This window comes from Oncorhynchus keta, chromosome 26 (genome assembly GCF_023373465.1).
Source record: "Oncorhynchus keta strain PuntledgeMale-10-30-2019 chromosome 26, Oket_V2, whole genome shotgun sequence".
In the NCBI taxonomy this organism is placed as follows: Eukaryota; Metazoa; Chordata; class Actinopteri; order Salmoniformes; family Salmonidae; genus Oncorhynchus; species Oncorhynchus keta.
Genome location: NC_068446.1, coordinates 27,156,778 through 27,171,433, shown reverse-complemented (window position 1 = coordinate 27,171,433; position 14,656 = coordinate 27,156,778). Strand labels below are relative to the sequence as shown.

Here is a 14,656-nt window from a genome sequence, read left to right as displayed (position 1 = left end):
GAATGCAGTGACAAGGTAATTAATAGAGAGTTGAACTTAGACCTTCAGGGTCACCCTCGGGGATGTCCATGGGTAGGCTACTGAGGTCACATTTGCTCTTGCACTGTTGCATGGCTGCCGGGCGCTGGAGGTCTGGGCACTCATTGGACGGCTGGCCGGTTTGTGCGAGACACTGCACAGAGCGCTTCTCCTGACCCAGACCACACCTGGCCGAGCACTGACACACACAACACAGAGAGAGAGAGAGAGAGAGAGAGAGAGAGAGAGAGAGAGAGAGAGAGAGAGAGAGAGAAAGGTCACCAAACTAGGAGTACAGGCAAATAAGCCATAGCAAAGATGGATAATAGATCACCTTACAAATCTGAACAGGAATGATTAACATTGTCAAGTATTTTTTCCTCACTTCACTAGATCAAACAAGAGGACCTAGGAGGTATAGTTGAATGAGAGTAGTTCAATACATAGCAGGGCCCAAGTTAGTCCCAGCAAGCCCCCCAGCCTTACCTCTCCCCAGGGCCCTGTGACCCACATGGGTGGTGGGCAGCGCTGCAGGTTACAGCGCACCCTGGTGGTGGGACGCCCATGCTTGGGACACTGGGACTCTGGCAGTATGTCTCCACTCTCCCCACGCTTACACAGAAGGACACGGTGCCTGAATCCTGGACCACAACTGGGATTACACTGGGGGGGGGGGGGGAGAGAGAGAGAGAGACCGAGAGAGAGAGAGAGAGATATGGGGCAGAGGTTATTCAAGTCTGAGAGCTCTAACCTCTACAGCCTCAGAGCACACCCGTACAGTACAAAGCCCAACCAGCAGGTGGAATTGATGACACACAGAAATGTTGCATAGGTACAGAAAGTTTTGAGGTCAGCAACTACTCACTTTTTTTCTTAAAATCTCTAGATTCCACTAGTTAGATAAAATACAAAATAGTAGGGTTAGTTTCTGGGGGCTATTTTGGGTATACCTCTGACCAGTCCAGGGCCAGCCACTCGGGGGGGCAGGTGTGGTTGCTGCAGGGTTCAGTGAGAGGTGGTCGTGGAGGAGTACAGGCACTGTCGTCCTGGACCTTCTCCTCTGTAGGAGAGATCTTCCTCTTACACAACACCTCTCTGGTCCTCAAGCCCCCGTTACAGCTGCGACTGCACTCAGACCACACCCCAGACCACCAGCTGGGGGAGACAGACACCCGGACAGATCTTAGTCTAGCAGGATGCCATACTGTCCCACTACACTACCACACACGTGCATACACTCATAGACACACACACACACACACACACACACACACACACACACACACACACACACACACACACACACACACACACACACACACACACACACACACACACACACACACACACACACACACACACACACACACACACACACACACACACACACACACACACACTTAAACTGCGTATGTAGGTTAATTACGTTACCAGGTCAGAATTTTTAAAGTTGTAGCAACAGCCCTAGCAATGTGGTGGGGGGGCGTCACACAGAGGAGCTTCACACAGGCCGTGGGACTGATACACTGACACTCACCTTGGGGAGCATGGCTCAGAGTTGCAGGCTCGCTTCTTGTCTTTGGGTTTGCTCTTCTTGTCACAGAAGTGGTTGTAGACCACAGTGTGATCCGTCTGCTTCTTACACACGACCTGCTGGGTCTGACCACCTGACAGACAGAGGGAGGTTAGAACACTTTAGGAATACAGTCAGAACTCCTTTGGTCGTTCATCTGATGCAGCTCACACTGTGCCCTTCACAGTGTACAACTTGTACAAGCCCTCCTCCATTCACTTGTTTTGCTGACATAAGGTCAAGTAAATTTGCTTTTAAGCAAAGTAAATGAGTTCTTATCAGGCTAGCTGCTTTGGATCATTAACCCGCGACAGAAAGAAAGCAACGTTTGCCTAAGACCCGTATGAACGCCCCCAGTTTCACCAACCCCACAGTACCTCTGTTCATGAACATTCCATTCCCATGCTTCCCCAGGGTCAGTGTTACGTTAGGAAAACTCTGAAGCCACCATGTACCAGTGTGTGTGTGTGTCATGTGTATGTATGAGAGAGGGAATATGAGAAAGTGAGGGGTATGCACTGTGCACGTATTAGTATTTATATTTATTGTGGATCCCCATTAGCTGCTGGGGTTCAACAAAATTAAGGCAGTTTATACCATTTTAAAACAATAGACAGATTTCAGAACACACTGTGTGCCCTCAGGCTCCAACTCCACCACTACCACATATCTACAGTTCAAAAGCCCTGCACAGCAGCTAACTGGATCATTAGTCAAAAAATCATTTAAAAAAATAATATGCTTATATTTGTCATGTTATACGCTTGTACAAGCGTAAAAAATGTTTGTTTCTTGCTTAACCCAATGGGTCACTGCCAGGGTCACCATTGTCCAGTGCCCCTGGAGCAATTGGGGTTAACCCTTTACACTCGTACCTGCCTACAGTTAGAAATGGCAGATTTGGTCACTGATAAACGCCTAAATTGAACAGCATTGGCAGTACAGTAACATTCTATACACGACATCAGAGGTCTGGCTCTCCGCTTCACAGCTCTGTGTGGGTTTTGACTGAAGGCCATTCTGAACTTGAGCGCCGCACACGAGCGCCCCCTAATTCGGCAACTTTTGAAAATGTTTTCTTGGCTGAGTGAGAGAAATGCTGTAAATGAAGAGGATTCCATTTATTTTGAAAGATGAGACGTTGAGGATTATAATAAATACTGCTTCGATATCATACAAGCTCATGGGCTCTCATGAAGTGTTTGTTTTCGATTTTGTGGCAGAACACCCTCGAGTCCAAATGTGCACTTCATATTTCCATATGATAAAACTCATGCTATATACAGTGTCAGCGTTTATGATCACTATGTTTGATGTACAGTTACAAGATGACATGCTGTCATACCCTGTGTTGTTCTGAACAGAATGAGCCTATGTTTGTCTATTGTGAAGAAAATTTGCCACGGTGACCGATTTGCTGCTGAACACTCACCTGAACTCCATTCTATGCACACCACAATTACGATCCGTTTCTCTGAATTGCTCTTTGAAAGCCTGTAAGGTCATATTTTATAACTCAGCTTGTCATGTTGGCAATAGAACGAGCTTTCAAATTATGCCCACGGTAGGCCTGTGGCAGTCATAAAATTGTCAGTCAGTGATTGTCAAGCAAATAACTGACGGTCTCACGGTAATTGACCGTTAATTAACGTAAACACATTTAGCATCTCCTGGCTTCCACGAACAGCCTACAATCAATGATGCAGACCTTTGGAACATCTACATTTTATATGTGTGAAATTTGTTTTGATTTAGAATGGACCATTATCATGCACCTGTCTGGAAACAGGGGCAGAGGGGAAAAAAGACATGTCATCTATGCACTTAAATAGCGAATGGAGGACGCTTTCCCGTGGTTCGTTTTCATGCCAGCCAGGTAGGCTATACTCCTGTTGTAAAGAGAAGCAATGTGCTTAATATAGGGAAAGTTGAGAAATTAAATATAGTAGGCTTAGCCTGAAGAAAGCTGATAGGATCCTCCTCTTTTTAAGAGGCCATCACTCTGTTTTGTCACGTAATTGCATAGCCTATAGGAATGTTGCGCAACATAAGCACATGGGGTCTCATGAAGTGTTTGATTAGATTTTCGATTACATTTGCACTGATGTCAGAGTGATTAGAGGGACAATAGAGTGCTGAGTACCAGGCAGTTAGCAAGTTTGGTAGGTTACTAATAACCATCGGCAGCAACAGTTAGGAGAAGCCTAATTACCGTGACTAAACGGTCAAGTGGAATTTGATTACCTTCATGACTCATGACCGCTGGTGTGGCAGTAATACAGTCACCGTAACATTCCTATGCCCACCTAACCCAGACTGAGATTTATAAGGGCACAGCAACAGACTTGTAATTTTATTTTTCACCTGGTCAGCTCCGAGATTTGAACCAGGGACGTTTTGGTTACTGGCCAAACACTCTAATCTCGAGGCGACCTGCAGCTCAAGAATATGAAATTAATATTGGCTAAGAGATTTATCGGTATAAATATGGCTTTGTGTGTATTTATCAACCCTCAAAATCTAATTAAATCAAAGTTTAATGGTAGAATACACTGTTAACAGATGCCATAGCGGTTGCAGTGAAATGCTTATGTTACTAGCTCCTAATAATGCAGTAAAATCATCAATCAATCAATGAGTAGGGATAGAGCCAATGTATAGTACAGTAAAGAGTATTAGAGCCAGGAGTGGTTGTACCCCCAGCGCAGAGTGCAGAGCAGCGGGACCAGGATGTGTAGTGCCAGGCATATCCACTCAAAAGGTTTCTGCTGACTGGAGGGTTGAAGCGGTAGTGGATCCCTGGGTTCTCTTCCCTCACCAGTACCTACACACACACACGCACACACGTCACATATGTTGTCACATAGAATGATTAGCGTAACAAACACAGTAACACACACAGCTAGCCCGTTACCATGACGATGATGGTCATGTTGGTGGGCCCCAGGGCCTCCAGGGTCTCAGGTTGGTCAGTGGGCCGGCGGTAGTGGAAGGTGGTCCCTGCGATGTCGAACCTACGAGGGGTGTCGATGGTCAGCTTCCCATTGATGAAGAACTGTTCTCCTTTACTCTTCAGCACTGGAGCAGAGAAGAAACGAGAGCATGTATAGGTCCACATGGAGAAGTGACGTTTTCAAGTAAAATCACGGAAGCGGGGAACGGAAGCAATTTTCCCCCATTGAAAGCAATTCAGCCAAGCCTGATCTCAAGCAATAACGGCACACATAGTTTCAAATAATGTTTATAGCTCCCGTCCAAATGTCGTGAATGATATATAGTCATGTTATAGTCACCAGTCAACTCCATTACACTCAAAAGTTACTTCAACTTAAACCAGTGAATGCTAGCAATGGGTAGCTATTCTACCACTCTGCCCTTATGAGTGATAGCATGCTAATAGCACACTCTGCACACAAATATGTATATATTTAAGGGGTATGCAGCAGGTTGATAACAATATCGCCAAAGTACACTACATGGCCAAAAGTATGTAAGGCCTTACCCAAACTGTTGCTTAAAATTTGCAAGCACAGAATAATCTAGAATGTCATTGTATGCTGTAGAGTTAATATTTCCCTTCACTAGAACTAAGCCCGAACCAGGAAAAACAACCACAGACCATTCTTCCTACTCCACCAAACTTTACAGTTGGAATGCATTTGGATAGGTATGGTTCTCCTGGCATGCACCAAATTTATATTTGTCCGTCGGATTGCAAGATGGTGAAGTGTGATTCATCATTCCAGAGTCCAAAGGCGGCTAGCTTTACACCACTTCAGCTGATGCTTGGCATTGTGCATGGTGATCTTAGGCTTGTGTGTGGTTGCTCGGTCATGGAAACCCATTTCATGAAGCTCACGACGAACAGTTATTGCGCAGACATTGCTTCCAGAGGCAGTTTGGAACTCTGTAGTGAGTGTTGCAACCGAGGACAGATTATTTTTTACTCGCTACGCTCTTCAGCACTTGGCGGTCCCGTTCTGTGAACTTGTGTGGCCTACCACTTCGTAGCTGAGCCGTTGTTGCTCCTAGACTTTTCTACTTCACAATAACAGCACTTATAGATGACCTGGGCAGCTCTAGCAGGGCAGACATTTGATGAACTGACTTGTTGGAAAGGTGGCATCGTATGACGGTGCCATTTTTAAAGCCACTGAGCCCTTCAGCGAGGCCATTCTACTGCCAATGTTTGTCTATGGAGAGTGTATGGCGGTGTGCTTGATTTGATACACCTCTCAGCAACGGGTGTGGCTGAAATAGCCGAATCCACTAATTTGAAGTATGTTGCATCAGACATTTCATACAACATTCCCAGCTAATGAGAAAACAGCCATGGTATTTAATCTAAGAGACTGAACAATTCGGGCAGGTAAGTATTAGTCAATTATAATAACAGCATTGATGATGTGACGATGCACTTACATTTTAATTCCAGTTTTGAGAGTCCGAATGCACACTAGAGAATAGAACATGAGTCATAACAGTATAACCCATTGCGTGACACAGAAGAGACATGAACTCTCACCTAGGAAGTTGAGGGAGACGTTGAGCTCCTGGATATGAATGAACACGGATCCTTTGGGGATTCTGACCACCTCTTCATAACCTGGGATGGGATCACACACACACACACACACACACACACACACACACACACACACACACACACACACACACACACACACACACACACACACACACACACACACACACACACACACACACACACACACACACACACACACACACACACACACACAACACAAAGAAAGAAGAGAAAGGCAAGAGGTGGAGGTTTTATTCACTGACATACTGGAGGGAGAATGATGTATAAGTAGTGTTTTACTCTGTGGGACTTCAATGGAATAAGCAGAGCCTTTCGGATTCCAACCAAATTCCTGGGCAACGTTCAGCTCCTCTGCTAGAGTACAGTAACCATGTTTGAAGCCAGGCTGTGCTGTCCAGCCAGCCACCACAGCCCTGTAAATAACTTCAGCCTTGCATAAAAAAAAACAGAATAAATAATTTAATAATCCATTCCAATGGTGCGACCGCTGAGGAAAGGAGAGGCTTGGCTTTTGACCCCTCTCTGGAGTAGCAGTCGGTGCTGTGAGTAATTTCAGTAACCCAGCTCTGTACTTGCGGTTCCTGGCGGCCGGAGAGGGAGAGGTTTTTCTGTTAACAATCAGGGGCCTGTGTGGTAAACAGAGAGCCAAAGAGCAATAAACCCCCAGCCCTTAACCCCTGAGTAACCCTCCACCACTGCCAGAGTTACAGACTGCACAGACTGCGAGAGAGAGAGAGAGAGAGAGAGAGAGAGAGAGAGAGAGAGAGAGAGAGAGAGAGAGAGAGAGAGAGAGAGAGAGAGATATGGGGGGGTTGAGAGATGAAGAGCAGGTAGACTACACAGATGGAGAGGAGAAAGAGAAAACCTAGAAAGATAGATGAGAGGGAACAGCTGACAGAGAGATGGAGGAGGTGATAACTCAGGTGAGAATGCAGACACCAGATGGGAGTAGTAAGGTTGCAGAGGCACAGGAGAATATGGCACCATCATCACTCTTAGGTGTAAATCACTAGATAGAACAACCTGCCCAGAACACCAGCCCAGAACAACCTCCCCATAACACCAGCCCAGAACAACCTCCTCAGAACAACCTCCCCAGAACACGAACACTTGCCCAGAACACCAGCCCAGAACAACCTCCCCAGAACACCAGCCCAGAACAACCTCACCAGAACACCAGCCCAGAACACCAGCCAAGAACACCTCCCCAGAACACCTGCCCAGAACACCAGCCCAGAACAACCTCTCCAGAACAACTGCCCAGAACAACCTCCCCAGAACACCAGCCTAGAACAACCTCCCCAGAACACCAGCTTTGCTGCTTGGTTAGTGCCTGACAACTAACCCTATTTAAACCCTCCTAGGAGTGAGGATTGGTCTGAGCCTCAGAGACATACAAAAAAACCTGTAGACATGACTGAGCACTCTGTGGCTCGTAAATCAGCCCAGACCCAGAATAGACCTGTCAGGCGGTCGGGCAGGCTGTAGGCCCAGGCTGAGATGGCCATTGTGGTCCCAGCCACTGAGCTGCGGCCACCTCAGGAGGGTGTGTCCACTCTGAGGGTTCCAGAGGGGGGAGGTAGATGGGTGGAGGGAGGAGAGCTGCTGCTGTCGTGGAGGGAGAGGGCCTAGAATAGACCTGTCTGGCTCCGCAGTCACAGGGCTACCACAACCCACACTGGCTGAACTTCACCTAAAACTGTCTGCCACGTGCCCACCTGCAATCCCCCCCCCCTCCCCCCTCCCCGAGCGGGTGCAGGAAAAACCCACTCACCCCTCCCTCATGGTCCCCTTATTATTAGAGCATATTTAAAATAAAAGAAGGCATAAGGTTTATGCAGTATCACGTATGACCCACAGCTCTATAATTGGACAGAGGACCACAAGCCTTCCAACCGTCACTATGATGGAATGATGGAACCGAGACCTCGGGAGTGTCTCCTGATCAGAACTGAGCGGCTATAGGCTGAGCCTTCCTCAAGCCCTCTACAACCGCTTGGTTTTCTAAGAGACTCTGATGGTTAATTCTGTGTCATCTGGTTGGGCTGTATCAGTTTTCCCCTGACTTGCTTCCACAGAATTCATCACGAACCATTAATCACGGCCAAAGTGTTTAGACTGGAATAGGTACCGGGAAAAAAGGTCATTCTGCACCTACAGGAGGGAGGGAAGGGGGGGGGGTGTTGGCAGGGCAATGCACGTGTACTGTAGATATTCACCAGTAACTCTATATGATTAACTGTTAGATTAAGTAGCTCATGCAACTAGAGAGCTCGCATGTGAACAGATAATTATACATTACTTTCAGAATGTCTGAGGACTCACATTGCAAGGCAGTAGGCCAACACATATTTAGCTTGTGTCAGAATCCAAATGCACAAATGCATGCACGCGTTGTTAGAATTTCCATAAAACAATTAGGTTGCATAATCTCTCTTGTGGATGCCTCAAACGTAACTACATCTCATTCTCAGAACGTTGCTGGAGCTCCCTGGTCCAAAACACAGGCCCTTTCTTCTTTGACGTTTTATTTGTGTTTTCAGTCCTATTCCCCAGTCTAATTGAGGTACAGTATGTGCTATTGGCCTGTTCTAGAAGTGGTGTTGGAGGGAGTGGAGCGTGCGAGGAGAGAAACGCAGCAATCGGGTTTTTTTAAAAGGAGAGACGTGTCCTGCTACCAAGGCTTGGAAAAGAACAGTCCCCTCAGTGTCTGTCAGTCCATGCCTGCCCTACCCGAGAGAGGGGCCCACCACCACCCCCCCCCCCAGCCCTGGGCTCTCTGAACCCCCCACTCAGCCCACAACCCCCTTACTCAGAGAGTTATTGATACCTCCTGCCACTGCACTACCACTACTGTAACTGTGCCCACATACTGTTCTGTATGCTGGGGTTTATAGTGTAACTCTTACTGTAGAGACCACCATAGTGCAGTAAGCTTCAAAGAACAGGATTAAGATTTCTTCCTAGCAGTATTGTGGTGAAGGGACTCCTGCTCTGTATATCACACCGTACCTCCTTCAGGCAGGGAGTCATTGAAGAGGCCCTCGATGGCCTCACAGCTGCTCCCGTCACCCCCGCATATCCGGCAGCGGTCCTCGCGCACGTCCGAGCTCAGGATCCGGTCACAGCCCACGTGCTGCAGGGAGACAGACAGGGGTCACAGGTCAGAGGGAGCAGGCAGAAGGAAAACAGAGGGACACAGACACAACCACTAGCCTCTATAGAGAGAATAGCACACAGCACATAGTACTTTCAGCAGCAGAAGTGAGGCTGATTGCAATGTTTCCCAGGTGCCTAACTAAAACACTGACACCACAGGATGCCAGGAAACGTTCCTAAAACACAACCTGTACTACCAACAGTCGGTTCAAGCCAACATAAACACAAATGTAGGTCTAAATTGACTCCTGCGCTGTACAGTAACTCTAACATGTGAATGGATGGATAGAGCAACCCTGGGGCACTTCAAACCCTGTTGACCCAGGCAGGTCTTAGTTCCATTAACTACCAATGTGGAAGCCATTTCCCCTTAGTAATGGGAGGACAGACACTTGTTCCAAGCCGGGCCCCAGCCCTTCAGACTGCTAGACTCTGGGCTCTGGGACTCGTCCCCTGGTGAGCCTGGGCCAGGCCAGGCAGCCTACTTCAGCCTGCCCATGTTAGGAACATGTGTTCTTTGAGCGACCACTAAACGCCATGTGTTTCCAAGCCCACATCTTTCTCTCGCTGTTCCCTCTGTCTCTCTTGCCTCAAATCAAACTCTCTGGATCCTGCAAACAATTCTTACATTTTTATCCTCACTGTTTTCGTCTTTTTATGTTCACAATATATACAAGAAAAATATGGGGGAAAGAAATAGGGAGATATATAATAAACTGTGAGAAATAATGAAAGAGAGTATGATGCATCGTAACTTTACCCCTATTTACATGTACAAATGACCTCGACTAACCTGTACCCCCGCACATTGACTCGGTACAGGTACCCCCTGTATATAGCCTTTTTATTGTTATTTTATTGTGTTACTTTTTATTTTATTTTGCACTTTAATTTATTAAGTAAATATTTTGTTAACTCTATTTCTTGAACTGCATTGTTGGTTAAGGGCTTGTAAGTAAACATTTAACGGTAAGGTCTACTACACCTGTTGAATTAGGCGCATGTGACAAATAACATTTGATTTGATAAGGAAAGAAACTGAGAGAGCTAGAAAAAGAGCCAGATAAGAGAGATGAGAAGTGAGAATTCCAGAATAGGAGAGACCCAGAGAGAGACAGAGAGAGTAAGAAACACACACAGAGAGAGAGAGAGAGAGAGAGAGAGAGAGAGAGAGAGAGAGAGAGAGAGAGAGAGAGAGAGAGAGAGAGAGAGAGAGAGAGAGAGAGAGAGAGAGAGAGAGAGAGAGAGAGAGAGAGAGAGAGAGAGAGAGAGAGAGAGAGAGAGTGAGAGAGAGAGTGAGAGAGAGAGTGAGAGAGAGAGTGAGAGAGAGAGAGAGAGAGTGAGAGAGAGAGAGAGAGAGAGAGAAAGAGAGAGAGAGAGAGAGAGAAAGCTACAGAGGGAGGGATAGAGGGAGAGTGGCCAGCGGTTGCTGTGAATGTGTGTAACAGCCAGCAGTGCAGACAGCTGAGCTGGTGGGTCACTGAGTTCCTGCTGCACACAGAACAGAACAGGGCAAAACAGAGGAGAGCAGGAGAGGAGAAGAGAGAACAGAGCTGAGCTGTTGATAAACAGGCTTCTCTCTGAGTCTGGACAAGCCCAGAGACTCCACTCCCAACCCCTCCATGTGCCCAGGCCCTGAGACTGCTCCAAACAAAGCACAAGAGAGCAGAGTGATGGACGTTCAACTGCCTAATGAAATCCAGCTCTGCTCCACATAGCTGCAGGAAGCCACAAAACAACAATTCAGATGTTTTGTGGTTTGGTGTCATTCACTGCAGCAAGTGTATCTTGTTTTTTCCTCCTCCCCTCCTGGCCCAAAGCCACTCTGCTTCTTGACAGGCTCTGAAGCCATCCAAAAACAACAGGACGGGGGAATAATTGGCATTGTTTGTGTGAGCAGTGAGCACCACCATCTGAAAGGCACTACTACTTCAGGGAAAATCCATTTGAATTCAATCACTTTTTGACAGAATCCCTTTCGATTTAAACAAAACTTTCCAGACATGTTTGCCCATGGAAGAAGTGGTCAGAAAGTGACATTTTGGACCTGAATGACAAAACATTCAGGAGATAAAGATGCTCCAACCATACCATGAGACATCCATGTCTTCATCACTGGAAAAGATAATCAGTTGAGTTTTATATCATTTAAAAGCTTACAAACAGTGTTGTCAAGCTATTTTATTATTTCTTGAAAAACATTAGGAAAAAAATATTTTTTTGTGTGTAGTATTTAAACCTTTAACGACAATATTTAAAGTGATGTTAAACACAGATTGTTTAAAATTGTTGGAGTTTAAACCCTATTTCCCATCATCTAAGTTTTTGTGTTTTGCCGGTTGAGACACAACATGCTCTTGAATACAGGTCGGGTGTCATTTCAATAATAGAAATAGAATTAATAGAATGGACCTATCCCTTTAGACCACTGCAATTTAGTTGGTACACCATTGGAATGTGAATTGAACTTTTACCTTCTAATTACTACCAGAAAGATGACTGCTGATCCACCTACCATCAAATGTTAACTGAAATGGTCATGTATATTCTATTGTCTATATTTCTATGATTTCAATAGGTTTCCTATGGAAGATTGACAGTATAACTTAAAACAACAGATATTCCCATTCAAGTCAAGATTCTCCGTGTGGAACTCCAACCGTCTTTGTGGTACCATTTGAACATTGAAATGTCAATTTGATTCCGTTTTAGTAAATTTATTTACTGCACCCTGTGCGCAAAACCCATGTGGAATTCCTAGTCTCTGGCAGCGTTTGAAACTGCTGATTTGCGGTCAAGAACAGAGTTCATCTCAGCCTATGCTGCCCTTCAGTCACTAGACTTTTTGGCCCTGATGGAGATATGGATCAACCTAGAGCACACTGCTACTCCAGCTGCTCTCTCTTCATCTGATTACGTTTTCTTTCATAGTCCGAGAGCATCTGGTCATCGCAGTGGTTGCACAGGGCTGCTCATTTCTCCCTCACTTACTTTTCCATCTTGTCATTTTAATTCTATGCTGTTGTGGTGACCGTATTAACGCCAAACCAGCACTCTTGAGTGATGACCGCAGTAAAATTCTACATGACCATTGAGTCACGATAATATCCTTTTATGCAGTCAGGACATGTGTTGGTAGTATCCAACTCCTGGTACTCAGGGCTCTATTGTCCCTCCATCAGGTCCTAATGGCCTGGTACTCAGGGCTCTATTGTCCCTCCATCAGGTCCTAATGGCCTGGTACTCAGGGCTCTATTGTCCCTCCATCAGGTCCTAATGGCCTGGTACTCAGGGCTCTATTGTCCCTCCATCAGGTCCTAATGGCCTGGTACTCAGGGCTCTATTGTCCCTCCATCAGGTCCTAATGGCCTGGTACTCAGGGCTCTATTGTCCCTCCAGCAGGTCCTAATGGCCTGGTACTCAGGGCTCTATTGTCCCTCCAGCAGGTCCTAATGGCCTGGTACTCGGGGCTCTATTGTCCCTTCATCAGTTCCTAATGGCCTAGTACTCAGGGCTCTAGTGTCCTTCTAACCACTCTGACATCAATGCAATAAAAAAAATCACATCAAACACTTATCATCAAAACAGTATTGTGGTTTCAAAACTCACCTCACTGTATTCAACAACAGGTTGAAACTGAGTGGAAAACATGGTCATTGTGGATGTTGTTTCAAAGCCAAACACAACGAAATGGCCAGCGCTTTGTAAGGTGAAGATTCATTCAAAACACAATACACATATTAGAGCTTATACATATGCAAAGTTATATATGAGCCCAAGTCTGTAAAAAAACAACAGAATTAAAATAATGATTGTGGAGTTCATTATACAATACATAGCCTACCGCATATTACGCCCCCTATTTATACTTTTGATACTTAAGTACATTTTAGCATTTACTTTTGATACTTAAGTATATTTAAAACCAAATACTTTTAGACTATTTTAATGAGTGACTTTCACTTTATTATTTATTTTATTAAGGTATCTTTACTTTTACTCAAGTATGACAATTGGGTACTTTTTCCACCACTGCATACAGGGCAGAACATCACCTGTCACGCAGTGAGAGGCTTGGTTGATGTGGTTGATGCACTGAGTTAAATAACCGGACCAGAGTACCTGAACTAACAGACTGGTCTTTTTTTCTCCTGCTCCTGTTCATGCCCATTTCATAATGGGCCATTCTAAATCCAAACTAATTTAACATATTAGTAAAGACAATATTGCATTGAGAATAGTTTGATGGGTGATAATATGGTCACCTGATTAGAGAACAGTGTGTGCAGCCTGAGGCAACGAACACAGCTCAAGCTTTTTTGCAATTTTCTGAAATCATCAATAGCCTTTACTCGCATCATGCAGTCCATATACAGTATGTTTTGATTTTCTAAGTCATTCTAAGGTTTGTATCATGAACATCTAAAGTTGTCAAATAACTCGAAATCTAGTGTAGCCTTTAGGACCTGTTTCAAATCATCACTTTTACGTTCACCATTCATTCGACCTTCATATGCCTTCATTCGACCTTCATATGCCTTCATTCGACCTTCATATGCCTTCATTCGACCTTCATATGCCTTCATTCGACCTTCATATGCCTTCATTCGACCTTCATATGCCTTCATTCGACCTTCATACTCGCTCCGGAATGGGAAAAACATCCTTTCTATTTTATTCAGCTAAGTTAAATTATATTTTTCTTACTATAAAACAATGACACAGGACTTATAAGCATATCTTGTCAGCTAAAGGACCAAGCCTACAGTCTATATCATGGTGCATAGCCAGATAACATACACAAGGCCAAATCATATTCTGTTCATCTGAAATACATCTGAAATATTTATTGTTATGGTGTATATTAAATAGATGTATTAGACTGGTTAAAATGTACATGTTCCAAAGGCACACAGCAGCAGCTTGTGTGTGTGTGTGTGTGTGGGCCAAGAGATGCTAAATGAGTTTGTTTATAAATGGTCAATTACCATGAGACATGCAGTCTTTTGCATGACAATAACTGGCCGAAAAAATGTCATGACCGGCACAGCCCTATCTGTCACTGTCATTTGTCCACTTAAGCTTAACGTAGCTGTCATCTACCACACACCAGGTGCCCCATAGAGAGTTCCTCAATGAGCTTGAGACCTTGATAATCTAATTTCCTGACAATGGCTCACTGCTCTTCATACTGGGTGACTTCAATCTCCCAACGTTGTTTTCCCCTCCTTGCCTCTTTTGACCCTTTCCCAGTCTCCTCCCACTCACAAGGCAGGCACTACGCTTGACCTCATCTTTACAAGAGGCTGTTCATCTACTAATCTCACGGCAACCACCCT

The 14,656-nt window shown here is 45.3% G+C and overlaps 1 protein-coding gene across 1 annotated transcript in view; it reads right to left on the bottom strand.

Annotated features, from left to right (window-relative positions):
• LOC118359181 (A disintegrin and metalloproteinase with thrombospondin motifs 10-like) overlaps positions 1 to 14,656 on the bottom strand; it is a 61,243-nt gene that overhangs the window by 4,094 nt on the left and 42,493 nt on the right. The window contains exons 17-24 of the mRNA XM_052480471.1: positions 9,171 to 9,294; positions 6,117 to 6,197; positions 4,506 to 4,669; positions 4,289 to 4,415; positions 1,556 to 1,685; positions 969 to 1,173; positions 505 to 681; positions 43 to 217 (exon numbers count right to left, since the gene is read on the bottom strand). Coding sequence (XP_052336431.1) covers positions 43 to 217; positions 505 to 681; positions 969 to 1,173; positions 1,556 to 1,685; positions 4,289 to 4,415; positions 4,506 to 4,669; positions 6,117 to 6,197; positions 9,171 to 9,294 — 1,183 coding nt within the window. The remainder of the gene's footprint in view (positions 1 to 42; positions 218 to 504; positions 682 to 968; positions 1,174 to 1,555; positions 1,686 to 4,288; positions 4,416 to 4,505; positions 4,670 to 6,116; positions 6,198 to 9,170; positions 9,295 to 14,656) is intronic.